The sequence below is a fragment of the Poecilia reticulata genome, linkage group LG15 (assembly GCF_000633615.1).
Source record: "Poecilia reticulata strain Guanapo linkage group LG15, Guppy_female_1.0+MT, whole genome shotgun sequence".
In the NCBI taxonomy this organism is placed as follows: domain Eukaryota; kingdom Metazoa; phylum Chordata; class Actinopteri; order Cyprinodontiformes; family Poeciliidae; genus Poecilia; species Poecilia reticulata.
Genome location: NC_024345.1, coordinates 9,862,147 through 9,888,688, shown reverse-complemented (window position 1 = coordinate 9,888,688; position 26,542 = coordinate 9,862,147). Strand labels below are relative to the sequence as shown.

At 41.4% G+C, this 26,542-nt stretch overlaps 3 protein-coding genes and 1 long non-coding RNA gene across 9 annotated transcripts in view; 2 read left to right on the top strand and 2 right to left on the bottom strand.

Moving 5' to 3' along the window:
• The window catches only part of nvl (nuclear VCP like), a 15,115-nt gene extending 5,403 nt beyond the window's left edge, over positions 1-9,712 (bottom strand). Inside the window, exons 1-14 of one of the 2 annotated variants that reach the window (XM_008429150.2) lie at positions 9,587-9,712; positions 8,743-8,822; positions 7,223-7,293; positions 6,941-6,993; positions 6,711-6,801; positions 5,785-5,842; positions 4,788-4,973; positions 3,891-3,984; positions 3,656-3,732; positions 3,436-3,570; positions 2,497-2,598; positions 2,308-2,425; positions 907-1,051; positions 575-821 (exon numbers count right to left, since the gene is read on the bottom strand). In XM_008429150.2, coding sequence (XP_008427372.1) covers positions 575-821; positions 907-1,051; positions 2,308-2,425; positions 2,497-2,598; positions 3,436-3,570; positions 3,656-3,732; positions 3,891-3,984; positions 4,788-4,973; positions 5,785-5,842; positions 6,711-6,801; positions 6,941-6,993; positions 7,223-7,293; positions 8,743-8,799 — 1,434 coding nt within the window. In that variant the 5' untranslated portion in view covers positions 8,800-8,822; positions 9,587-9,712. Of the gene's footprint in view, positions 1-574; positions 822-906; positions 1,052-2,307; positions 2,426-2,496; positions 2,599-3,435; positions 3,571-3,655; positions 3,733-3,890; positions 3,985-4,787; positions 4,974-5,784; positions 5,843-6,710; positions 6,802-6,940; positions 6,994-7,222; positions 7,294-8,742; positions 8,823-9,271; positions 9,355-9,586 lie in introns of those variants that run through there. The other variant, XM_008429149.2, reaches the window with a different exon arrangement.
• LOC103476668 (spermatogenesis-associated protein 2-like protein) lies at positions 9,399-18,860 on the top strand. 3 transcript variants are annotated; one of them, XM_008429153.2, is made up of 7 exons: positions 9,399-9,540; positions 11,183-11,522; positions 12,940-13,049; positions 14,393-14,519; positions 15,896-16,021; positions 16,135-16,612; positions 17,109-18,860. In XM_008429153.2, exons 2-7 carry the CDS (start codon positions 11,196-11,198, stop codon positions 17,306-17,308), a joined length of 1,368 nt encoding a protein of 455 aa, XP_008427375.1. In that variant the 5' UTR covers positions 9,399-9,540; positions 11,183-11,195; the 3' UTR covers positions 17,309-18,860. The 3 variants fall into 3 exon arrangements, with proteins under 3 accessions (XP_008427375.1, XP_008427373.1, XP_008427374.1); XM_008429151.2 differs by lacking the exon at positions 9,399-9,540 and adding an exon at positions 10,266-10,720; XM_008429152.2 differs by lacking the exon at positions 9,399-9,540 and adding an exon at positions 10,736-11,008.
• tk2 (thymidine kinase 2) lies at positions 18,215-25,281 on the bottom strand. Of its 3 annotated transcripts, none has more exons than XM_008429147.2 (10): positions 25,216-25,281; positions 21,570-21,607; positions 21,414-21,488; positions 21,276-21,329; positions 20,047-20,136; positions 19,775-19,848; positions 19,548-19,636; positions 19,368-19,447; positions 19,125-19,205; positions 18,215-18,995 (listed from the first exon to the last, which is right to left on the bottom strand). In XM_008429147.2, exons 2-10 carry the CDS (start codon positions 21,597-21,599, stop codon positions 18,909-18,911), a joined length of 660 nt encoding a protein of 219 aa, XP_008427369.1. In that variant the 5' UTR covers positions 21,600-21,607; positions 25,216-25,281; the 3' UTR covers positions 18,215-18,908. The 3 variants fall into 3 exon arrangements, with proteins under 3 accessions (XP_008427369.1, XP_008427367.1, XP_008427370.1); XM_008429145.2 differs by lacking the exon at positions 25,216-25,281 and adding an exon at positions 21,775-22,001; XM_008429148.2 differs by lacking the exons at positions 21,570-21,607; positions 25,216-25,281 and having other exon boundaries at positions 20,047-20,207.
• Positions 25,217-26,254, top strand: LOC103476665 (uncharacterized). The gene is made up of 4 exons (XR_535529.2): positions 25,217-25,307; positions 25,387-25,471; positions 25,557-25,668; positions 26,020-26,254. It is a non-coding gene; the product is annotated as an uncharacterized LOC103476665 (long non-coding RNA).
• Positions 26,255-26,542: the final 288 nt, after the last annotated feature.

The following is a 26,542-nucleotide window of genomic DNA, read 5'->3' as shown; positions in this document are numbered from 1 at the left end:
TTCTACCAAAAACTGGATGACAAAAGTTTTCAGTATTTTAAGTTGGTCTAAACCAGACTTCAGAATTCATTTTATTTTGTGTTTGTTTTGTTTGTTTATTTTGGGTAATAAAATGTCTTCCAGTTCCACTGTTAAATGTTCATTAGAAAATAAATTTATTGATCTTTAAGAATATGTTCTTGCATTGTTATGCTATTATCATAATAATACTTGAAAATGGTCTTAAAACAACAACATTATTGTTTATTGAAATAACTTCCAGCAAAATTAGTTTCTGTTATAGGCCTACATAAGTACATACATGTTTTAAGAAGATTTTATTTGTCTGTAAAATTGCAAATTAATTGCAAATCTGCTTCATTTTTTAAATTTTAATTTTGAGACAATTTTCAAGTGATATTATGGCAGTGGCATAATAATGCAAGAACACATTCTCAAAGATTTTAAATATCCCGTTTTTGGTAGAAATAGAGAGAAAAAAAGAAAAACAATAAATAATGCAAATGGATATTACTGAGCTTGTTCTAACTTATTGTGTGATTAACTGATTTCTCGCTCATTGTGACAGCCTTACCTCTACCTGCTGCTCTTCCCCTCCAGCCTCAGGCTCTGTGTTTTCTGATTGTTCTGCAGCAGAGTTCTGTGGCGGACCGGGAGGCGCCGGTCTGGTTTCCAGCAGAACCCGGTTCACTGCGGCCATTGCAGCCTCCCGGCACAGAGCCATGAGGTCGGCGCCCACGTAGCCCGGCGTCAGCCGAGCCAGCAGCTGGTAGTCGAAGCCCTCCGGGAGTGTCAGCTTCCTGCACAATGTCTTCAGGATCCTGGCAGAGCAAAAAAAAAGCATCACACCATCATGAATATCAGCCAATCGGCTGCCAGTCCATCTCTTGGTTGCCAGGTTGTTACCTGAGCCGAGCGGCCTCGTCGGGGATTCCCAGGCAGATCTCTCTGTCGAAGCGTCCGGCTCTCCGCAGGGCCGGGTCCAATGAGTCGGGCCTGTTGGTGGCGCCGATCACCAGAACCTGAGCTGTCACCGTCAGGCTGTTGAGGTCTAGAGGAAGGAAGGGAACAGAAAGCATGAAGGTTTCCACACTGTATCAGCACACTGTGGCTGATACGCAGCCACAGTGTGTATTGTAGGCCTGGTAGACCTACAATACAACTAGATTTTTTTGTTTTTACTGTTTGGCTTTTTTTTTTTTTTTTAAGACTTTATAGTTGGTGTTTAGATATAGTTAATAACGTCTTCCAATAACACATAATTACCTAGAGGCATTTTGAAATTTTCTGTCAATTTGAAGCATTTTTTTAACTAAAGAACCTGGTGACCTGCAGGATTACTGTAGCGCCCCCTACCAGCAGGCTTGGAATGTTTTCTAGGGGAAACCCTGAAGCATAATGGAGGATGCTGAGCGTCAAAGCTTCATCTGCTCTCTAACTTTAACCTTCAGGCAGCGTACACAGGATGCCCGACCTAAACTCTCTATGAGGACCCTCACCTGACCCCAGATAACAGACCAACCTGCTAATCCTATACTGGCCTGATGTTATGTTAGCATAATAAATCAAATCATTCATTAGAGAACCAGCTGCATTGTAGAAATTAAATAGAATTATTCTATAACAAGAGAGTTAAAAACTATTAAAACCCTGCATTTATTTTTAGAACTATATTTAAAAGTATTAGCTAGTAGAACATAATTTTTTCGTCAAAGAATTTAAGAGCCACATGTGGCTCCGGAACCGCAGCATGAGGAGCGCTGGTCTCAGTCCTGTTGCTGTCATGAACCGACTCAGAATCCCATAAGGACGCTTAACGCAAGTGTCACAGGTTCGATTCCCGGCCTGGTGACCTTTGCCGCATGTCTTCCCTCTCTCTCTTTACCTACTTTGCTGTCTGAGCACTTTCAGATAAAGGCCACTAGAGCCAAAGAAACCTAAAATAAATAAATAAAGCTTGTTTGGGATTAACATAGAGATGCACCTTTCTGATATTAATATCCATATCAGTCTTGATATTGAAAGAAATTCTAGACAGTGTGCCAGAACCATAAGAACATATCTATTCAGTCTAATTCTATGCTTTATGCTCTGAGCAAAATCATATTTTATTATTTATTTTACATATTTAGAATTTCTAGTTTCACTTTCTGAACCATTTGAAAGAAAGTTTGTTGCAGTTTAGTTTTATAAGCTAGTTAACCTGTTATGCTGTACTGGTGCAAAGTTATCAAATTTGTTTTTCAGTACATTTATGTCATCGTTCTGAACTGGCTCTACATTTACAAAAGGAAGCCAGCATCGTACCATCCATGCAGGTCAGCAGTTGGGCTACGATCCTCCGCTCCATGTCTTTAGAAGCCACCTCTCTTTTAGGCGTGATGGCGTCTATCTCATCTATGAACACGATGCACGGACTGGAGGTCTGCAGAGGAAGACAGAGGAGTGAGTGGAGGTCAGAGGTCACCAGCTGTGCAGTTCCTGCAGGGGACTGACCACGGCTATGTCGAACAGCTCCCTCAGCTTCTGCTCCGACTCTCCGGACACGCCGGACACCAGCTCTGGAGCGGACACCTTCAGCATGGGGATCTGCAGCTCCTGAAACAGTCAGCAGGCGTTTAAATGAGCTGATCTACCACTACTGTGTTCGTATATCACTTATTAATAATAATTGCAAAATAAACAATTATTTATGTTTTATGTTTTGTTTTCACAAGCCTGAAAACATAAAACTGTAATGGACTGAATGTTCTGTTTGTGAGGGAAATGTTTGGGTGTTTTTTGGTGTTGATTCCCGATAAATCAGTGGCATTGTTGTCAGTTGCTACGGCAACGAGTCTGTGTTTAGCACAGTCAACACAGAAAGAAAGAAAAAAGAAGAATACGAGTGGTTTTGAGTTATTCTTCAACATTTTTTCTGCGTTACCTTTCCCTTTGCTGTGACGCACCGCACTGAATTAATACCTTCATCTCCAGGTTTCATTTTGTTAACGAAGTTGTTCTACCACAGCAACACGGCAATGGATAGCAAGTAAAAGAATAGTCTTTCTGTCCTCCAGCCTTGCGCACAAGCACAAAATTCCTGGGTGTAAACAATAACATTCAACGTGTCTATGGTCACCTTCCCAAATAACGGCCTAGTTTGACACTCAGTCTCAAACATCACTAATTTAGAAATGTTTAGAAATTTAGAAATAATCCAATGTTTTTGACCAATTTTGAGAAGGATTTGCAGTAAAATCAGAAAAACTTTATGAACCTGTTTATTTTGATTGAATTTTGCAGATTTGTGAAAAACTGGACATACTTATTGATGTAATTTGAAGTCTAGAGGGCCACATAAAAAGCTACAGTGGACCAGATTTGGCCTCGAGTTTGACACATGTGACCGAAGCGATTATTTGAGGAAGGTGATACATCCGGTGCTGAGCTCACCCCCGCCACAGCCTGGGCCAGCAGGGTCTTTCCACAGCCGGGGGGCCCATGTAGGAGGAAGCCCCTGGGAGGAACCATCCCCAGATGCTGGTACACCTCAGGGTGGCGCATATGGACTAGCAGCTTACACACCTCCTGCAGTGCAACATGACAACCATGATGAGGTTAAGGAGAGCAGAAGCCCTGCTGAAGGAGGAGAGAGGAAGAGGGGGTTACTGACCGTCAGGATCTCCTCATTCCCCCCCACATCCTCAAACCTCAGAGAGGGGAACTGCAGCTCTGGAGACTTGGACTTGGCTGAGAAATTAAAAAGAAATAAACATTTACATCTAACAAAACAAGCCACACATTCCAAGATAAACTGAAGTATTGACACACCTCATAACATAAATGTGTAAATGTTGTAGCTGGGTGAGAAGCATCATGCTGCCACCATCAGTCAGGTTAGCTCGTACCTTTCTTGTCTGCGCTGCGATACTCGACCGAGCTCTTTGCCCTTTTCTTTGACTTCTTCTGACTGGTCTCCGGCTCCAGGTGGGACGCACCTCTCTGCCGGGGCCATGAACACAGCAGGAGGTCAATCTAGCACACACTGCTTGCTCAGTTTTCTTTACCTTCTCAGAGCCACTTCCCGACACCCACCCACCCAAAGCATCCCTGCATCAGCCACAGTTGTGTTTCAGAACCAAGTTTCCTGTTACTGTGGAATCCAACCTGGAACCTGAAGTGCTCCTGACATGTGCCCCACTCAGACCCCACCATTAAGAACTGGGATCCAGATGAAGATTGGGCCTCTGTTTCTCTGCTTTCTGAAACCCCGCTTTCATAAAGTCATCACAACACAGCTCCTCTATTAACCCTTGATGTTTTTACCAGTGTTTCACTCAGAAGTAGCTCGTATAATGAGCTCAGGTGGTACGCAGTTCCACCAGGTGTTTGCTAATTGCTGCTGGCTAGTCTGCAGGAGCTGAGTGGGGGAGGACTGCTCTGTGAGGTGGAAGCTCAGAAACAGAAGGTTTTGCACAGCTGAATGGTTGCCATGGAGATTAAAAGATTTCTCAAACATTCACAAAAAAAGTCAAAGCAACAACCCAGTTTTTGAAGAGGGAATAACATCATATAATGAATTAAATAATGCTCCTTTCATTCAAAAATGATCCAGTTCTGGATTTTAGACCTTCTGCTTCTCAGAATATCCTGATGTTTCATCACCTGCTCTCAGTGTTTGTTGATGATGTTTGTCTCTGTCCAATCTACAGCAGTCTGATTTGTTCTCCCTAAAAACGACTGATTGACCCTGAGCACCCTGGGCCCCCAGGGGAGCCCAGGGGAGGGTGTCTGCTCCCACTTACATTGGTTTCCGTATCGACCAACTCGTCTTTACTGAGGTCGATGAAGACAGGTTTGGTGGCGGGGCCTCGGCCCTTATCGATGAACCAGCCTCCGGGGGAAGCCAGGGTCCCTTCATCTGGAGCTGGGTTGGTCCTGCTGGCTGCTGGAGGGCCCTTACGGTACAGGGCTGTGACAGAGCTGTTGGGCTGTGGATGAAAACACAAGAACATCCGATTCCACGTTTAAACAAGAGACTGTAGGAAACACTTGGATAAGAAGGATGATGGATTCTAGGCAAAGTAATGTATGATTGAACTGATTGGAGACGGGAATTAGATCTGTTTGTCTCAAAGAGTCCTGGGATGACAGCATGCGGGACATAAACTAACTGAATGGAAGTGAGTCCACCATAATAAGGCTGATCTAGTTTAACATTCAGAGATTTAAACATGTACACCTTTGGAAATGTTGGCACTAGCCTTTAGGAAATCTTAGGGTTAATGTAAGTTTTAAAGTTCTCTGAGAATTACTACCAGAGAAGGCTGATTTAGTAAAGATAGCTTTGCTAACCACTAATATAAGACACTAAACACTTTTTGAAATGCTAACTGTAAATCAGATTGTCTATATGAAATGATAAAACACAGTTTTACTGCTGTCACACATGTGTGGTGTGATGTTGCCTCTGCTCAAAAGGTAGAGAAATAATTCGCCGTGACAGGAAGGCAGTTCTAACCACTTCCTGCATCATGAATATCACAATTGGTTCAAATTGGTATCAACATGTTAAAGCTATACAGAACTGGAGACTGGAAGTTGGCTACAGAGTTCTGATGAGTGAATTTCCAGGTAACACTGCTAACGCCTCGCTATATGTCATTTTATCCATTGCTGAAGTCCTAGTAGTAGCAGATTAGCTCCTCTCTCATACAGAAGGTCAGCTGGATGAGCTGGTCTACTGCATAAACGTGGCCAGGACAGCTGATTATGTGTTAAATCTTCTCAGCAATGTATTACCGTGTTGCCCAGAACCTGTTGATCGCTTTCTGAAGACTCGTCTGAGCTGCTGCCGTCCCTGCAAAAACACAGGCAGGAATAAACTCAGTCTGAAGTCAGAGAATTTTCCCAGTAAGTCCAGAACTACTCCCAGTACACTGTAACCACAGTGGAAACATTAGGGAGACTTTTATAAGGCCTGCGTTGGTTACAGATAACGTCCTCCTAACATCTGCTATTTCTTAGGAACACATCATCTACGTCAGTGGCAGGTCTACGCCAGTGCTTTCCTAACTTTCTAGATTCTGATCCAAAAAATAAAATTAAAAATTTTCATACAGAACTGATACAGTCAATTCAAAATCAGGACAATGGCAACACAATCAGTATCAACAGCCAGTTTGCATTGGATGGCTATTTGAGGATTTCTTCTAAAATATTCTACAGAAATGCAGTTTGGGAACCTGAACTATCTATGAACCATGCTACTCCCCAATAGGCTGCTTGCTATGCAAGCAGCCTATTGGGGAGCACCATTCATTTTCCTTAATGCTGATTGGCTGTACCCCCAGAAGAAGGGGATAAGGATGACAGTAGATGCTAGCTTCTGCTGTAGAATAAGACTGTTTACACTGTGTGTATTAATGTATATTAAGATGTATTTGGAATTTGAACAATTAAATAGGCAGTTGTAAGCATTTCTAGAGGAACTCTCAGGTATTCGTAGTTGTGTTTGACCAGTTGTGTTTCATGACTTCCACTTGTCCTTTTAGGACAGGTATGATGAGCTCAAATGACTTGTTCATGTTGCAAAACATGTTTCTTTTTGTGTGTGTGTATGTGTTTCAATGTATTCATGTATGTACTCTTGCTTTCTGGATTTTTGTTTTACTGATTTGTACGAAATAATTAGAGAAAAAAAACTGGTGTGTGAGATGTGCAGTTACCCAGTTTCGTTGCAGCTGCTCCTGGCTCTCTTAGCCAGGTGTTTGCTCTCCAGGTTGTTCAGGTCTGCGTCCTCTTTCACTGCATCGTACACTTCAACAGGCATGCAGACAGGAGGAATTACAGCTCTTCATCTTGAGACTTTGTGTGTGTGATCAGTTCATAATTCTGCTGTTGAATCGCTGTTAAAGCATAATCAGTCTGAAAACCATGCTGTGGTTTTTCCTTCTACCTTTCTCCACCTGGATCCTGAACGCTGTCTTGTTCCTTCTGCCATATTCCATTCTAAAAGCAGAATCAACAGTTTCAGCTACTGACCAGTCCAGGTAGCAGGTAGCTCAGAAACTACGGTTCTAACATGCAGAAGCCCATTCTGAGGCAGCGCAAACGAAGGTCTTGTACTCTGATGGGACTGAGCATTTCAACTGTAAAGCTGTCATTACTGTTAAACAATAGTAATCCAACTTTAGCTAAATTATGAAGAGTTCAGATCAGATTAGCTGAGCATTCTCACCTGTACTGTTTTTGAAGGTCCAGGGCCATCTCTGCCAGGTCAACATATTGACTGCTGCTCGAGGCCAGGTACTGAAAACACAGGTCAACTGAAAAGTGAGGAGAACTGCATGGTTTTCTCATGTGCTTCTCCTAGGTCTCGGTTCAGTTGAAGTGAATCTAAGGCTGTTCGAATGCATATGTAGACGCCAAGCAAACCAGAGATCACTCCAAAAGGAGGAAGGGTACTAGAACACAGGCATTCTGGGTAAATAGAGCCAAAACAAACACATGAGTCTAGCACTACTGGGAGAAGTAGCTCATGAAGCAAAAGAGAAATCCTACAACCGCTAAAATGTGACGCTACTCCATTTTTGTTTACATCTTGTGAAGAAAGAAGTCTAGCTCAGTGTCTTCTACAGAGGTTTTTGTAGTCCTTCCTTCAGTGGCTCTTGGTGCAGTGCCACCACAGGTGAGGAGGGGAACTCATTTCCCAATTACTTTGGATTGTTTGGCGGTGTGATTGCGAACCACACCAGCTGAAAATGCAGCAAATGTCGCAATTTTAGCTCCCAATCGAACCGAGTTTACTGCAGGGTTTCCCCCAGTGTTTTAAAAGCCTGGCGGGCCAGCAGGCTTTACACCAGGCTAAGCATTGCTTATTTACCTAAGTATTTTTAAAATGTTTGCATTTTTTAAGACCTTATAGTTGGTGTTCAGGTGTTAATCTTAAAATCTTTCAATAACACATAATTATCAAGTGATATTTTCAGATTTCCTGCCAACGTTTAACATTTTTTAGCTCAAAAACACGACGGGCCGCTTGATGAATGACTGCCCTAATACACAACCACCAGGCTTAGCAAGTTTTCTGGGGGAAACCTTGTGCTGGACTATCAGGTAGACTCACCCTACAACTTTTAGATGTTTGCAGCAGACCTGGCTCCAGTATTAGCTCAAAGACAGAGCTCTGTAGAGCTGGACTGCATACTAGTGAGGCAGTTCACTTTGAATTCCAACATCTAGGGACACATCTAGAAGTTTTAAAAGGACTCTGACCCTCTAAGACTCCAGTTTGTCTGGAGAAACCCAGAACATTTCTTGACACATCAGAACAACAAATGCCACAGAATCTCTGCTTTTCAAACAGGAGCTTTGGATACCCTGGTGTGGTCCGGACTGTACCAGCTGTTATTACTGTTCACATCCCTAACTTGTGAGCAGAGTGTCAATCCACCCACTGTTCTTACTCTTATTGTTCTAGTCATGGTGTTCCTGGTACTGCCTGTGAGGGGTTGGATGTTCTATGTGTGCCTGAATGGGTTTCCTCTCTACTCTGGTAGAGTGGACTGAGCCACTCAGAGTGTTTTCCTTTCACATAACAGATATTCCAGGTCCAGCATTTCTCTTTAACTCCTTTCTGCATCCTTTTTTTCTCACATGCTTCTAGTTGAGGTTTTGTGTGGGAGCTTTCTGAATTGGATGGGTCGATTTTCTGTCCTTTCTGTGACTGATCTGAGTGACACATTTCAGGACTCGGACCTGCTCCACTCTTTGTTTAAGTCGAGAGTCCAGCCAGCCTCCGCCTCGGTTCTTCATCTTGGTCTGGAGAAGATCTGAGCCTGGAGGAGAAACGCAGAGTAAGGAGCAGACTAAAACCTGCTTTATTTACCTGCTGAGAATCAGTCAGGGTGATGAACTTCCTGTGATGGAGTGGTTCCAAACTATAAATAAAAGTTATTTTTTTTTATTTATTTCTGTAGATTTGGACGATGTTGTCTGTCTTACGATGAAAGAAAACCAAACCAAACCAAGTTTGTCTGGAAACCAGGATTTGACATCAGAGCAAGTTCATGTTCTGACCAACATCTGGACTTAGGACTTGGTTGGGCCTCTTTGCTGGTTCTGTATAAAACTGTAGTTCTAAATGATGATAATAATAATAATAATAATAATAATAATAATATGTATTGTTCTAGTTCTGGCTAGACTTCTCTGAACCTCTCATACAGCAGGATTCACTAAAGCTTCAACATTTCATGGCTTCAACATTTCATGGCTCTGTTCTTACTGGAACAAAACCACGCGGGCTTCCTGTTGCTGTAGCCTCCTGGAGGTGTCCTGCTCCTGTCACCATGGGAACAACGCCGAAATCCGGGAGAACTGCTCTTCGGCTCGAAGATGCAAACCTCATCTGGTGTTCAGCTTCAGAATATCATGATCGAAACGTGAGCACCGCGACTCCACACACCCGGAAACAAAACCAATGCTGCATTCCATGTACCTCGGAAATCAGACTACATCGGTCTGACCCCGTCCAGACGGTAAAAGTTGAGGACAGTGAGTAGGATAATTTCTTATACTATTCTACATATTCTGTACTCACATACTCTGGTGTTACTGTTACTGACAGTAGGAGACAGGACTGAGGCGCGAGCTCAATGTGGGTGATAAACTTCCGTCCTGGAGTAAGTTACTTCCCTGTAGCGTTCATGAACGTCGAAAGTTCTGCTTTCCCAGCACGAATGAAACGCAGTATGTGACGTACATCCTGTCAGGAATTTCAAAATAAAAATTCCTGACAGGAATTTGGAATGACAAGAATAGACACAAGGTGGAATATCTTTGACTAAATGTGCTCCAGAAATGTTTTAGTTTTCTTTTTTTTAATCAGTTAAATTTGATAAAATGCAAATATACTGACCCATTGAGAACCTGGAGGCAACCTTCCTGAGGCAACCTTCCTGAGGCAACCTTCCAATGAGAAGGTTATTGAAGATTATTTAATTTTTTTTAGTTCATCATTGAAGCGCATAGATTAATTCCACGCAGACTGTTTTGTTTCCAAGAATTTATTTCAGTTCAGATTCTTCATGTCAATATATCCATACTGTTCATACGTGTCTTAATCTAAAGTATGCTAATGTAAAAAAAAAAAAAAAAGCATTAATAATAGTCTTTTTTGTTAGTGTTTTTCGAGACAGTGAACATTTTATAAATATGTGACTATGTCTTAAAAATGTCTATGAAGTGTTTATGTCTGATTAGTCTAAAGAGTCAATAGAGATATGGTAAAAAGAAATCCCGATTTGTTCAAGTGTGCACTACATAGGGTGCTGCACGTACTCGGTGCTGCACAACGTCGTTCCCCAATTATTAAGAATGAAAAAATAGTTTGGCGCTCCGCCGGCCATCAAAAGCTGATTGCCACGGCAAACATCAGTTAGTGACGTTACTGGGTGAACACACTAAACAACAGGTTGAAAATGAGAGATAACAAACAAACCAAAAAAAAGAATCTATTTCATTCGTCTGGATGAAGCCTTCTCGCATCTTCTGCTCTACAGGTGGTGAAAAGTTCAATTATTTTTCCAAATTTAGGATGTTGTGACCGCAGGGGGGCGCTGTTGCTTCTGTAACCCTTAATTAATTGGCTCTGACATTTTAGATCACTTCATTGCTGGTTGTGACGTAAGCAGGGCGTAACACGGTGCCACATGCTGATAGCTGTTATCAGAAGGTAGGAACACACTGGAATTTAATGTCAAAGTCTTAACAGTTTTTAAATATAACTGTTAGGTGACCACATGGCATTTGATGAACTATAGATCATAGAAAAGGGACAGAAGGAAACTGTACGGTATCTTTGTTTTTGATCATGTAAATGAAAAAAAATAATCACACGGGTATTTCCCAATGACAAAAGTCACTTATTTATCGTGAAGAAAAAACATGTTTGACCAGTTATTGTGGGACACCACCTGCTGCCCACAATCAGGCTAGTTAAAACAAGAGCGGGGCTCGCGTTGTGAGTATGGCTTATTTGTGTGTTTGGTCATAGCGTAAAGCTGCAATAAAGTATATTCTATTCTGTTCTATCACTTTGACAGCAGGAGAAAACACACCCGCTGACTTTCGCTTCCTCTTCTGTTGAGGCAGCTCCACTTCCTCCTCAGCAACCCGTCTCTCTCTCTCTCTCCAGCCGCCTGTAGGTCATGAAGGACGAAGAGCAGGAGGGCTCATTGTCCCGCCGGGACCTCTTTGAAGACTACCGGAGCTGCTTCCTCCGGCCAGGGGCCGAGATTCGGCCGTGTCGGCACCCCGGGCTCCTGAAGAGGGCGGCCCAGTTCCTGCTGAGGACGTCGGAGCTGAGAGACACTTTCACGCTGTTCCCGTTCTGCCAGGCGGTGACGGAGAGGTGTGTTGTCGGCATCGATGGCAGGAAGCACCTGGTAGCCTTCATCAAAGCCACTGAGATGCTGGAGAGCCTCTGCATCCACATGTTCCTGCAGCCCTGGAAGAAGGAGATCCGGTCTCTGAAGGTGCGCTCTCACCCGCAACAGTCCAGCTTGGACGGTGCTGAAAGCTTTGAGTTTTTTTTATTTTTTATTTTATTTTTAATATAATTCAGGAGAAACTTGAGGAAATGTTGAAGCGAGGTAATTTGTCACTTGGTTTCTCACTGATTGAAAATAGGAAATCAGTCCCCTTTACTCAGATACGTCCACATAAAATTTAATAAAACCAGACACCTTCAGAATTCTGCCAGTCAGTAACAGACATGTCGATTATATCTTGTATTCGATTTTTGTAAAAATAATATACATACAGATCATTCTTATTTGCTACCAAGTTTATTTTAAAGGGGTAATATCTTGTAAAATTGACTTTTTGAGCTTTACATCATGTTGTAATGTTATTCCCTCTTCAAAAACATACCTGGAGTGTTGTCTTGACTCTTTTAATCTCTATGGCAATCATTCAGTTGTAGAAAACACCTGGGTGGAACTAGCCCCGCCTCCAAGATGCAGCTCCTCCTTGGAGCTGCAGTTTCCAAGCTTATGTGCTTTTGCCTCAAAGAGCAGCCGTCCTCTGCCACTCTCCCTCTCGGCTCCTTCAGACTAGCCAGCAGCAATTGGCAAACACCTGGTAGAACTGCACACCTGCTGCTAACAGAGCAGCACTGTTGTGATAACCTTCTGAAAGGCAGTTTCAGAAAGAGCAAGGAGTCTTTAAAGAGACAGAGGCTCAATTTCACAGTCACATTTGATTGATTGCTCTATTTGGAAGATACATAATACTGCCTCTTAAAGTATCTGTACATTGAGAGCAAAGTGGAACCATGCAGGGAGAAGGTACTGGAGACGTTTAAAGCAGGATATCTTCTATAGCAACTTTCCAAACTCTGAACATCTCCCAGAGTTAAACCCATCATCTGACTATGGAGAGAACATGGATCAGCTGCTGCTCTGAGTCATGTTGGGGACCCGCTCAGATCAAACTAAAATGGAAAAGTTTGACCAACGTGCAACAGGTTATGTTTGGTGAAAACTGGGTGGGAGCCTCATCTTCCATCAGTACAGCAGCTCTAAACATAAAGCCACAGCTTCAATGGGATGGCTTACATCAGAGCATATCCATTTGTTAGAATGGCCTAGTCAAAGTCCAGACCTAAATATAACTGAGGATATGTGGGAAGATTTTAAGAAAAAAAAGATAAATATAGAGAACCTATTCTGGAGGGAATACAAATGGGCACGCTACACTTTTCAGTTTCATTTATAGAAAAAAATCACAAAATGTGAATTTCCCTCTGGGATTAATAAAATATATAATAAAATATTCAAAAAAAGGTTTGTGGGTTGAACATTCCTGTGATGGGGAGTGAAAACTTGTGCACAGTGCTGTGTGTCACATCCCAGAGGCTCTGAACTCCCTTTTTTTTCCTGTTTATTCCAGACGTTTACGGGTGCCTTCGTTTACTGCCTGCTGCCAGTTCTCAGCAGCTCCACTATCCAGGCTGTTCTGGCCTGTATGGGCTACCGGCCCAGCAGCGACGCCCCCCAGAGGTGAAGACACACACAACATACACCTCTAGAAATGCTGCAGGTGTAAGGCATCCTTGTAGCCATCTTGTTTCCTCCTGTTCTTCCTCCTTAACACTCGGCCTCTGCTGCCTGAACTCCAGCAGCTCAGCGATGGGTTTTCTTCATGAGGCTTTTATTGTGCATCATAAGCAGCATCTGAGCTTCAGAAAGCTTTGTGTCTTCTGCTTGTTGCTAGAACTACAGCTGCATCACTGCTCACGTCTTCACCCAAACAGGAAACTGAAAGTAGTAGCTTGAACTTGTTATCTTTAGAAATCTCCAGCTGTTTTTGTCAGCTTGTGGCTGATCTGATCAGCCAATCAGATCATGTATAATTACAATGTGTTTGCACCAAATGCGACACAAAGGGGCTCCATGTTAGAGCGGGTGCCAAAACGATGGTGGAAAAAATTATTTCTAGTCAGCGTTTTCTGAATAGTATTTTCAGTGCGTGATATTTTATTTTAGATGCTCTTAATCCTTTTCGACAACTGTACTGATATCTGCTAAGGAAGGAAGGCTTTTGTTTAATGGTGTCTCTAAAATAATCCCTAGATATTATAAGAAAACAAAGTTACAAAATGAATGATCCATTATATGAGGTAAAAGATGATAAATTGTCCCAGAAGGTGTTGCGGTAAACAATAATATTGTTACTTTGAGATCATTTTCAAGTAATGGCACAATAATGCAAGAACATGTTCTCAAAGAAGATTTTAAATATCCAAAATCAAAAAACAAAACAATAGAAACAACAAATAAAATTAATTTTGTAAACAAAATTGTCCTTTAAAAAAAAGCAGTAGTTGAGACCGATGCACCAGACCGAAGACTGTTTTTGCTCCAGTTTTTGGCAGAGAGAAAAGAGGAAAATTCTAAATCATGCAAATGTAAATGATTGAGCTTGTTTTAATTTATCACATGATTAATTGATTAATTTGCTTATTATGACAGGCCTGTATGTCAGAAGGCTGCTGTTCATTAATTCAGTTGGAACAGGTTGGGTTAACTTCAGGTGATGGGATTAGAACAAATTTAGAAAAATGATCTATCAGCTTTTGCAGCGCTGAGCAACACACACGTGGTTAGATTAATATCTGTGTTAACTCCAGCTGAACAGGACTGGATGCAACTTCATTTGGACCAATTAAGTTTTTTTATTTTGCTGCCTTTGGTTGTAAATAAACTATAGAATTTAGGTGTAGTAACCTTTTTTTTTTTCAAATTTAAAATCATATTTCCAGTATATTTTCCCATAATTCCATGCTTTTTCTGTGCAGTGTGAGTAGTCTGTGTTTAACGTTCTGCTCTCCGGTGTGTTTCAGTGAGTTCACACTAAGTTCTGATGCTGATGCAGATCGAGCTCTGCTGTTGGGATTTGAGCTGCTGCTGGCCAGACTGGAATGTTGTCGCCTCCTGGATCTGCTGCTGGAGCACCAACTGGGACCACAGGTCAGAACTGGGATGTGTCTGCTTCCAGGTCGACACCCAGAGAAATCCAGCCAGAACACACCGAGACCAGGATAATCCAAACTTACCATGTCCACAGTCAATAATATTAGTCTTTTGTCTTCTAAATTAACAGATAAAATAATTACAGCTAGATGGCTCAGTTAAAGTCTCGCAGCCTCTTATACTCCCACCCAAATCTCACAATAATAGCGGTGCAACAGAAAAATTATCCTTTGTAGCAAGACAAACGAATCTTATGCATGAGCCAAAAACATTTTTTCACAACTCAGACCACAACAATATACAGTATTTTAACTGCTGAAATCAAATGTGAATTTCTTTTATGCAGTGGCTCTTCTAGAGCAGATTTACCAGAGGGGGCCGGGCAGGACCACAGAACCAAAGAATGAACCAATAAAAGGTCAATACCTCATGTTCAGCATGTGATGAGATCCAGTCCAGAGCTGCAGGTTTCAGAGCCGTGATCTAGCAGATCCACTGGGATCCTCTCTCAGTACGACTGAAGTCAAAAGAGCAATAATAATAATAAAAATAATAGCAACACCTTCACTTTGATTCATTGTTGAAGAAAAACTAAGAGAAAAGTAAAATGGTAAAATGGGCCCAAGGGAGAAATTAGTGACCGTTTCTGTTCCATGTCATTTTTAGACATTGATTTAGTTTCATCTGTTCAGATTAAGGGCCCAGGGCCGGTTCTACAGGGACACTGGTCCCTGTTGGACCCAGTCTAGAATCACCCATGCTAATATGCACATAAGCCAGTGACCATAATTTTGTGCCTGATGGATGAGAGAAGTGTCACCTACAGTCAGGGATGTGCACAGATAGACACTAGGTGGTGCTAGAGTATTGGCCCCTTTTTTTCCCCTCTGGATTAAAAAAAGTGCCCTTCTAAAAAAAAAATTTTCTACTCTGTATTGTGTGCCCTGTAATAATAAATCTCACGTTACTAAGGTAGCCAGCGATTCCATTTGCCACACAAGATGCCATTTTTCTATTCTTGAATTACCTGCTCCCCACCCTAAGTGTCAGCACTGCGTAGAGTGAGCGTCTCTGTACTGATTCTGCTGTGACTTGGACAGAGTCGGAGAAGTTCCACCAAAATGGCTTCTGAAGCGCAGCGTCCCATTTGGCTGCATTCAGCTTTCCATCCTTGTCTTTTTCTCGGCAAAGTCCGAGAGGAAGTCCTGCCGGTGCAACCACATTGTTCACATTCCACACATTCCCAGTGGCAGTGGGGCTTGGGAATGTGTGCAGGTTCTCCTGCCTTCAACCTTCAGCAGATTATTCCATGGAATCCTAACCAGTTGGACTGATTAATCACACCTGATCTTATATTTGGACTGATTCTGCAGGAGTGGTTGGATGTTCTCCAAAGAAGTAAGCAGCCTTCTAAGTTGGTAGATCCCACAGAAAAGCAGACGGTGGCGGAGCAAAGAAAAGACAACGACGACAAGAGGAAGGAGTCGGATAAGAGAGAGGTATTACTGGAGGCTGGTTCCGGAATCGGGACGAGGGGAATATTTCTTCCAGATGGGTTTGACGTCTTCTAAAATAAAAAAACTTCACCTCTGTTCTGTTCGTTTGTTTCCAGGAGTCCCAGCAACCTGAGTCCAGGCTTCCATCAGTTCCTCAGCCGAAGCCTCGGCATCATCGCCCCAACGTAGACCAGTCGGACATGGAACTGCAGTGGCAATACCCAGACCTGGCCTTCAGGGGTCGCCCTCTGCTGCCAGACCAACCTCCCAAAGCAACCGCCACCATGACCGGCAGTGTACCTGACAGCACTTCTGTACTTCCAAAGACCAACCAGACCAAAGAGGACAGAGATGTTTCTCCATCAGTCTCCACTGGAGACGATGGCTGGAATGACTCCAGCTCCTTCAGGAACCCTGATGAAAGCAGAGCCCGTGATGGTGATGATGGTGATGATGGAGATGATGACCTGAGTGGTCCTCAAGCCATTTCTCTTCATATCACACTAAGAACAGGAGGCAAAGCAGAGGCAGGCAAGAAGCGAGGAAGAGTTCAGCCAACCTCAGAGACTTCTGATGTTGCACAGAAAACACCAAGTAAGAAACACCCACACGCACACACACACGCACACACACAACCCGTCCAGAGACAGAGCCAGTTCAGCTTGTTCTCCCGCGGTCTGATGGGTCCATTGGACACTGAGTGTTTTACCCACAGCATCCAACAGGGGTCATAATGACCCCACATGCACTATTACAAGTGTAGTTTTGGGAACTGACAATCTGACGGGACAAGCTGTCAGCCCACGACATTTCCCACACTCCTTCTTTCTAGTGTCAAAGGGACAGTATTATGTATTTCACAGTCACAAATAACCATTTTATAGTAAAAATCAAACAACTATGTTACCTTAAGTTGTTATAAAAATTATGTGTATATCGAATAAATTTGACTTCGAAAGTGACAGCGTCACTTTAAAAACTCGTGCTCTTTCTGAAACTCCACCTTCAGGAAGTCATCACGACCTCTCCCTTTAACCTCACTGCTGGTTGAAGTGGAGCTTAAAGAATATTTTTATTGTTTTCACAACAGGCAGAGAGAATGTGGTGGCTGACAAACCGGAGTCTTCCTCGTTGAGCTCCATTGATGAAGAGCAGCAGCTGAGAGCGCTGGCGGAGCGGATGGGACAGCTTTCTGTGCAGGGAGATCAAGAGAAGGCGACAGGAAAAGAGGACGACGGGAAGGCAGAGGGCCGCAAGAAGGACAGACAAAAACAGAGGACCAACCTCTGAGAGGGCCCTTAAAGGGCTATAAAATATTTAGCAATTTGTTTTAGCAATTTTTTATTTTTATTTTTTTTCACCTTGTTTGGTTTCATGACTATTTGAACCAATCGGATGCAGAGCCATGGGCAGCATATCACCAGGCCACCGGGGCCAACCAGAGCAATCTAAGCTTTTTCAAGAATAGAATGTTGGAGCCATTTAATTTTGCTGGGTGTATTATATAAACAGGCCTTAAATATTCTAATAAATGCAATAATGATTTGTTGTTCAAATAAATATGCTGGTAATGTTTCCGGATCAGGATGATCTGCAGAGATCAGAAATAAAAACATAAAAGACGAACTAATTTGAACATCCAGAACCCACCCAGAAACATTTCTGCTGTTTTTGGCTTGGCCAAATGTCATCAAAAAATTTAAATGTTGGACCAATTTTACGTACAAAAAACTGTTGAAAAGATGATTTTACTGAGAACAGTCCAAACCTGGGACTGTTGGCCCCTCCACCTCAGTGCGGCTGAAATAATTTTGTTTCTTCTTGACTTAGTATGACATAAAAATTTTTTTAAAGAGAAAAGAAAATTTCCACCAAAAAAAATCTCAAATTTTGAGATGCACAGAGAGATAGGCGGCTTCCCTTCTGAAGGGGAGGACAGAGAGAATGCCTTACAGAAAATGCAATCACTGTCTGGTTTTATGCAGTCTTCAGTCATTTGCGTACTCAGTTTTATCTTTGGTTCCTGTTTCTACTTTATATTTTTTTGCATTTTGAGGTTCTACCTGCAACCTGGTTACTAGCACAAAAAATTCTTCCCCAGTTTTAGGAATCGTCTTTTCTTGAAAACACTTCACCGCTGAAGCCAGAAGGCTCTCAGTTCTCATGGAAACAGAAACATGAAATGGACCACTTCCATTCAGGATTTTAAAAACATTTTAATTTAAGAAACAGTTTCAGGGGGAATGTTTGACACAAGCTGAGGTTATGTGTGTGTTTGAAGATTTTCCACTCAAAACAGTATATATATATATATATATATATATATATATCGTTTTTTTCTCAAATAAACGATGATCCACAAGAAAACAGAAATAGACAAACTGTCTGCTCTGATGGTAAAGATGTGCAGAAAGTATTAATTATTACAGCAGCATGACTTCAAAATGAATACAGTACCAAACAAGAGTTTGAGTAGCAAAACCACAGTCTTAACAATCCTGTAATTATTATTACAGAAATGTTTCTTTAATTAGACTTTTTCAGATTATCAGAATTTCAATAAACTTCCAGTTAGTAACCATGACTACCCAAAGTATGTCCCTGGAGTTTAGGCTTGGACATGACCCAAGGAGGTCAGTTTTTGCAGGTTTTTTTTTACAGACATTTGGCTCTTGCAATAAAAATATTGTCAAAATTAATTCCACTATAATTTTCATATTTTTAGCAGAGAAGCATCATATATGTCCTCATATATAAATAAGCAGCTTCGCTTATTGGTCCAAAATTATCGAGTGTTGGGAAAAATCCTAAATAAAAATTTCCAAACATCCAAAGAGCTTAACCCGTAGTAACAAACGTCTTTGTGTGTGTGTGTGTGTGTGTGTGTGCATCAAGAGTTGGTAGCTGTTAGAATCTTCTCTCGGTGCTCCTCATACTTGTGCAGCATCTTCTGGAGGTCATAGTCGGCAGGAATCACCTGGAGGACACAGAGCAGACCCAGCTAACCACCACATCTCAGCCTGCCAGGATTTAACTAGGACATCGGCCCAGTGTTCAGCTGGAAGAGCTGAATGGACAGCAGAGGTCCGCCTGCAGCAGTACTCACCAGAACAGGAGCAGGAACCGGAGCGGAGCTGCCCTTAATGAGCCAGTCTTCATGCAGCTGGTGGATGAACTCCAGGTACTCCTGGTGGAGAGACACACACACACACACACACACACACACACACACACACACACACACACACACACACACACACACAGAGAGAGAGAGAGAGAGTAGAGACTGATGGCTATACAGTACGTAAAGCATTTTGTCTGAGCCAGAGGCGTGAAGCCAGGTCCTTACCAGTGGAATGACCATTTCCTCCTCTCTGCATCGCTGCTTCAGCCTCTCATAGCAGGTCTGAGGAGACGCCTGCAGGTAAACTGGAGCCAGTCAAACAGAGAACAAGAATCATTGCAAAGCAGAACACTCATCAGAACTTTAGAGTCTCAGAGTTCCAGTTTGCAGACACAATCTTCTCACCGATCAGGTCGACAGGGAGGGAAACGTTTGTGGTGATCCAATCGAACCACTCGTTCAGAACAATGTAATCCACCTCTGGCATTTTCCCACTGACAGAAAGGGAAGAATACAGACCCATCAGTCTGGTGACAGCATCGGATACCTGGGAACTAGTTCACTGTCGTCTACCAGGAGGCCACAGTTTTTAGAGCAGCCTCGTTGATTATCGGCCAGATCCACAACTGTACCTCCGGAAGAGATTCTCCACGAAGATGTGCTTGGCGCTGAAGATCGACCTCTCCATCATGGTGACCGGAGCCGTCTGAAACCAGAAACAGTTCCTCAGGTATCCACTATGCTTAACACCTGGAACTATAAGCCCATGTTCCCAGCTAGCAGCTATAAGTTAACAGCTCTTAACTAGCTGCTCCAAGCAAGCAGTTCCTAGTTAGCAGCTAATAGCTAACAGCTACAACCTATGAGCTCCTAGCTAGTGGCTCCCAGCTAACAGCAAGCTTACCGTGGCTGACAGGTGTTTATCCAGCATGGTGAGCTGAATATAAGTCTGCAAAGAGATTCCCCAGCGCTGAGGATCCTGGTACATCAGGGCCTGCAGAGACAGGACATGCTTAGAACTCACTGCAGGAGCTTCAGACCCTCTAGAGTTCTCCACAGTTGTTCCTGCCACCAAAACAAAATTCAGCTTATTTAGCATTGGGATTTGATGTGATAGACAAACACAAAGTAGCACACATAAACGTTAAGAGGAAAGAAAATTACACATGATTTTCTATTTTTGAATGACTAAAAATTCCAAACTGTATCTCCATCCATCCATTTTCTCACATACTTGTCCCTAGGCCAGTTGCGAAGGGTGCTGGTGTCCATCTCCACCGGTCAAAGGCGAGAGGCGGGGTCACCCTGGACAGGTCACCAGTTCATCACAGGACAATACAGAGACAGACAGGACAAACAACCAWGCACACACACACTCACACCTAAGGAGAATTTAGAGAGACCAATTGATTTAACAGTCATGTTTTTGGACTGTGGGAGGAAGCCGAAGAGAACCCAGGCATGCACAGGAAGAACACGCAAACTCCATGCAGAAAGACCCCCTTTAACATGATACCTCTAAATAAATTCCTGAAGCCGAACCATCAGTCAGCCTCACACATGGCGGATTTTGGTTTAAAGTTATCTTTTAATGGCACCATGCAGCATGTTCCTTCTAATTGGAAGTGATATTAACGTTTTGGACCGACCCAACCAGAGTTCGGACCAGAGAATCTGCAGTGGGGTCAGGACAGAGGTCTTACAACCTGCGCTTCCAGAGCCAAATGTGGTTCTTTGACCCCTCTCCTGCGGCTCATATAAACCACAGAATATCTGCAACAGAAAAACACTAATATGGATCCTAAGTAATTTTGTGGGGAGTTTTGTGTGTGTATGTTTTGTATCCATTTTTTTTGTCTGAGTCTTAACTTTCCATATTTATGGAAAGGGCTCAGCAGCTGGGCTCATTGTATGTCCTTTATTAAAGTTAAGAATTCATTTTTCCCTAAAATGTAAAAATAGAAATACATTTAAGAATAATGTCCTATGCTTTCAAATACGAAACATTTTATTTAGTACCCATTTAAAATAAATACTCTTTTTGTTTTTTGTAGAAAGCCACGTTTTAGAGGTTCCATGTTTGGTATTTTGTCGTGCTTTAAATAAATTGAACTGTCAAAAGATCTTATTTACCAGAAGATTGTGTCCACGGACGTCCCTCCATTTGGACACTGGTTCTGTCAGGACCTGGGACAGACAGGAAATGACAAGTTCTACATGGATCTGCTTCCTCCAGCTCTGAATCTTGACAGACTGGAACCTGGACTTTACCTGGATGTTGCTCGTATTGCTGAAATAATCCAGACACGTCGTCTTCCCGCTGGCGATATTTCCCTCAACACAGATCTGGAATCAGTGGACAGAGGCAGAGCTGTTGCAGGTTAAAGCCAGTAAAGCATCAGAGTCACGTGGTATCTGGAGACTCACCACTGTCCTCCTGCTGTCTCCGCTCCGCATCAGCTTCCCTTCAAAGGAAGACAACATGGTGAGGCAGAGACAGACGTCTGCTCTTGGTCTATGTTACATCAGCGGGGACATGTCTAACCACCGTCCGCCTCCATCTAAAGCTCAACACACACTAGCAAGGCGAGGACAGTTGGGCCGGCTTCAGTCTACGGTAGCCCGGACAGACCTGGAGTTCCGGTTCGGATTCCTCTGGTACCTCCGCTTTTAACAGTCCGAACCACAGGACGGAGAGCCGACCGGAAGTTGAGAAAGAACCGAGCAGCAGCTACTGTCATCTTCCATCACACTCACAACATCCTTTACACGTCTACTCCTTCTTCTTCTTCTTTTTATTTTATGGCGGTTGGCAAACAACTTATAGGTGCATTACCGCCACCTTCCAGACTGGAGTATAGATCAGATGTCATACCACTATAATCTTCCCATAATACCCGACTTCCTAAGAAAACTAAAAATGCTGTTAAATACTACATCCTCAGACGATTTTTGCAGCAAATTTTTAATATCTAATTTATTTCTATTTAACTCTCTGATTAACACCTCTCTTTCCCGACTATACTTATTACATTCTAGAAAAATATGCTGCACTGTTTCTGACTCTCCACAATAACTACACAAACCTGTACTATGCTTATTAATTATTTTCAAAGTACTATTTGACCCCTTATGCCCAAACCTTAATTGGGGCCTGCCCATAGCAATGCATAGGGAGAGCAGTGATTGACTTGCTCTCCCTATGCATTGCTATAGGGAGGTTCCATGTTTGGCATGGAACCTCCCTATACCAGACTGAATCTCAATGAAATTCAGTCTGGAGCTGATTTCAACAGGATTTAGCTAATGTACTGTTGTAGTGAACCAGATCAGTCATAGAAACATGGTGATGGATCTGGCAAGATCTTTAGTCATTGGACATTGGTGATAAATAGCTTACAACCCATCATTATGTGTAATACTTACCTGCAATAGGCCACTCAAACTGAGTGAGTCAGTGCATCTCTATAGGCAGGGCAATAGTATCTGCTTTTTATCACAGGGTTTAGAAGTGACTTTTGACAGCCAGAGCGTCAGTATTTTTGGACTACAATTTAGCTCAGCTTAGCATTGATGCTAATATTAAGCATCGGAATACTTTTCTTACTTATTAGCAACATTTCGTATAGTGAATGGAGTAAGTAATGACAGACAACATACTAGTGATGCCAAACATGATACTGATAGCAATCATGCTAACATTAGCATTTTAGCTAATTTCACCTTATGCATTAATTTTAACAAAATTAATGGTGCAAGTACAGCTTCAACATGTTTCTGACTCTCCACAGGTTTTTGACTACAATTTAGCTCAACTTAGCATTTACGCTAATGTTGAGCATCAGAATGTTTTTCTTACTTATTACCATTGTTTCATATACTGAATGGAGTAAGTAATGACAGACAACATGCCAGTGATGCTCCACATGCTATTATTAGCATTTTGGCTCATTTTAGCTTATGCAACATACTAAATGGTACAGTACAGCTTAGTGAACATGCTTCTGACTCCCCGCAGGTTATTTGTATTCTAGTAACTTCTTGCTTCTCTGAACGTCGAAGTGCTCTGAAGGGTGATCTGTCGCGATAGAACTGTGGAGCAGATCAGAGAAAATCCTGTCTGCCAGCTACATTCAAGAGAGAAATTCCCTTGTGATATAGAGTGATTGCATCACTGCTGATGTCATTGATACCATTGGAACTGAACATTTTATCCACCTTCATGAGAAGCTTACTGGGGAAACGATAATGGGTCTTACTTCTGGCGGCTAGTAAAAGTAGCAGTATTTCATTGTAATTTATAGGGTTTTTGGCTAATCTATATTCATGATAGAAGTTACATCTCTTTTGTCGGTTAATACACTGTGCAGCAAGGCAGTATATTAACATTAGCATAAATAATTAGCATTTCACTGCTCCCCATTAGCATTTTTCCTAAAAACAGCTTTTATCTATTTTTCTTATTTATTAGTCACCCTTAGTATACTGAATGGAGGAAGAAAATGTAAAACAACATGCTAGTGACAGCATTTAGGCTAATGTTAGCAATTTGGCTCATTTTAACTTGTAAACTAATTTTAACATACAGAATGGAGTAAGTCCATGTTACTGAACATGTTTGTGACTCTCCGCATGCTATTGAGTACATTGCAGCTTACTTCAGCATTGATGCTAATTTGTAGCATCAGACGGGCACACTTTGGCAGGCCCATTTAAATTTCTTCAGAAATGTTCTAGTCTGGATATAACATCTTCTTCTTTTTTATTCCTATTATCTTTCCTACATTCCCCTACTTTTTTTAAATGCTTTAATAAATTCTTGCCTTTTCTTCTCTATCCCATAGTTCTTGCCATTTCTTTTTAATATACATTTTACTTATACTTTTGACCTCATTTTTGCTTATTTTGAGATTTACTTCAACATTATCCTTTTTTGCTGCACTTTTAGCAAATTTATTAGCCAACTAATTTCCTACTATTCCAATATGAGCAGGAATCTAAATTAACTTAACCAGGGATCCATATTTTTTAATTCTAAAAATTAATTGATTAATATCCAATATGATATCTTGTCTTGTTTCTGAATTATGTTCTAAAATACTTATTATTTATACTTATTAATGCACTACTTGAATCTGAACAAATCAATATCTCCTTCTTTCTCGTTTCCTCACTCCATTCTAGAGCCATTAATATAGCCATTAACTCACCCGTGTAAACTGTCAATCTATCTGTTACTCTTTTATTTTTCATAATATTTAAGTCCGGAATTATAAATGCTATTCCAATTTTATCATTTAACATTTTAGAAGCATCTGTATATACTTGTAAATACTCAGCATATTCTTTCTTTATATACCTTTCCACCTCTTTTTTTTCTATTTGTCTGCCTTTTTCCAATAAACTTAAATCAACTTTAGCTTTTCCACTTAACCAAGGTGGAGTATCAGGAATACTCACCACAGGACTAATTAAATAATGATTTATTCCTATCTCACTTATCTCATTATTAATAATCCATCCAAAACTATTAATTTTCTTATTTTTTTATTTTTTCTTGACAAGGTTGTAACATAACATTTGGAGGATAATTTTCCTTATGTCTTTTAACATTTGCCCAACAATTTATGTCTAGCTGTTTTCTTCTGAACTCTAATGGCTCAAGTTTTTTCTTCTTTCTGGCGTTTTTTAAATAATGAAAGTGTGCAATACCGCCACCRTCTGGTCTGGAGTATGAACTGGAGCTAATGCCGTTGATTATAAGGTTTTACATCACACATCTGAAAATGGATTGGGTACTTTCTTAAAAATTACATCATGATTATCATATATAAAGCCTTACTTTGGTGACAGAAGCATAAGTAGGTAAAATGGATTAACTTATTGTTGGTTATAGCTTCTAGAAAAGTACAAAGTCTTATGAACAATTCAGTCTCACCAGCTAAGCCTCACAATAGGCTGTTCTTTGTTCTTAAAAGGACAATGAGTGAACTGTTTCAGGGACATATTTGGACTGGCAGTCGACTGGGTAACATTCTTAAAATAGTTTAGAGAGACGCACCCATTTTCATACCTGTTAGCCCGGTACGTGTAAACTCCAAAACCTCTGAGAGCCCATCGCAATCAGATCTGCTGATAACTTCCAGCTAATGCGCTGCACCTGAGGTGAGCTTTCATTTCAACCTTCTGTTTTTGATTATCATAAACCAGTTGGGTCCCACTGATCGTCCATGTCCTCTCAAAGGAGATGAAAGCCCAGGTTCTGTTGCTACTCCTTGTTGTTGTCGGAGTTGAGTTGATGTCCGTCCATTCCCATGGGGACTCACCAGGTACAGTCCTTGTTTTAGCCTTTCCATAATTCGCATGAAACTTGAGGATTATTACTGAAACTTTTGTGTGATCTTGGTGTCTCAGTTGTTCCAGAAGATGTGGCCCTTGCAGAAATGAGAGGGGAACAGGGAGAAGTGAAGCCTGTGCCCCCTGAACCAATCACCGAGCGTTTCTCAAAATCTTAAAAGTTTTCTCAGTGAGTGTAAAAATGATTGCTTTCTTTCACTTTCATTTTCTTTCCAAAACATTTCAAACATTCACAATAAAATGTTTCTCCCTTCCAGATGCCGTGGTGATTTTTTTTATTAATGTTTCAGATCATCAAACAGGTTTTAAGTTAGAAGTTAAAGTTAACCTGATGATTATTAATTTATTATGGAGTAAAAGCTGTGCAAACCAATCTGGTGCTATGTGAAAAAGCATGAATTTAGACCTAACAACTGAAACATTTTGGTTATAATTTCTAACTGTAAGCTACTTGAAAATGTGTTATGGTTTTGCTGAAATGTGTTTGTGCTGTTTGTAATTATGTTTTATTTTCTTCTAGTTGCAGGAATGAAGAAATGGAGAAAAGAGAGGGAAAAAAATCTTTCCATTTTTGCACCTAATTACTAGCCAAAGCTGCTCATGTGTTTGTGATATCTGAGAACGTTGTTCCTTTTATGTACACCTCGGATTTGATTTAAAAAAAATGCAAAAACATTGTCATAAAACATGTTCCTACAAAGACTGCATTGTACTCAACTAAACCATAATTACAAAATAAAATGTTAATCTTAGAATTCTGCTTCTGTTTCTTGGAAAGGAAAGGTTTGAAGGGTGCAGCAGCCTGAATTGTTTGTTGTTGTTGTTTTCTTTATGTAAGATATTACATATATGGATATTAGAATGAATTATAAGTTAGTTAATGAGGCCAGATGAGAAAATTCCTGGCTCGACTGCTGGAGGGACTGGTAATTTGTAAAAACACAGAAGACCGAATAGTGTAAAATTAGTGAAGTGTATTAAATAATATTTACAACAATATATACAGAGAAGTACTTCAAATAGTCCATGAAATATGGTTTTTT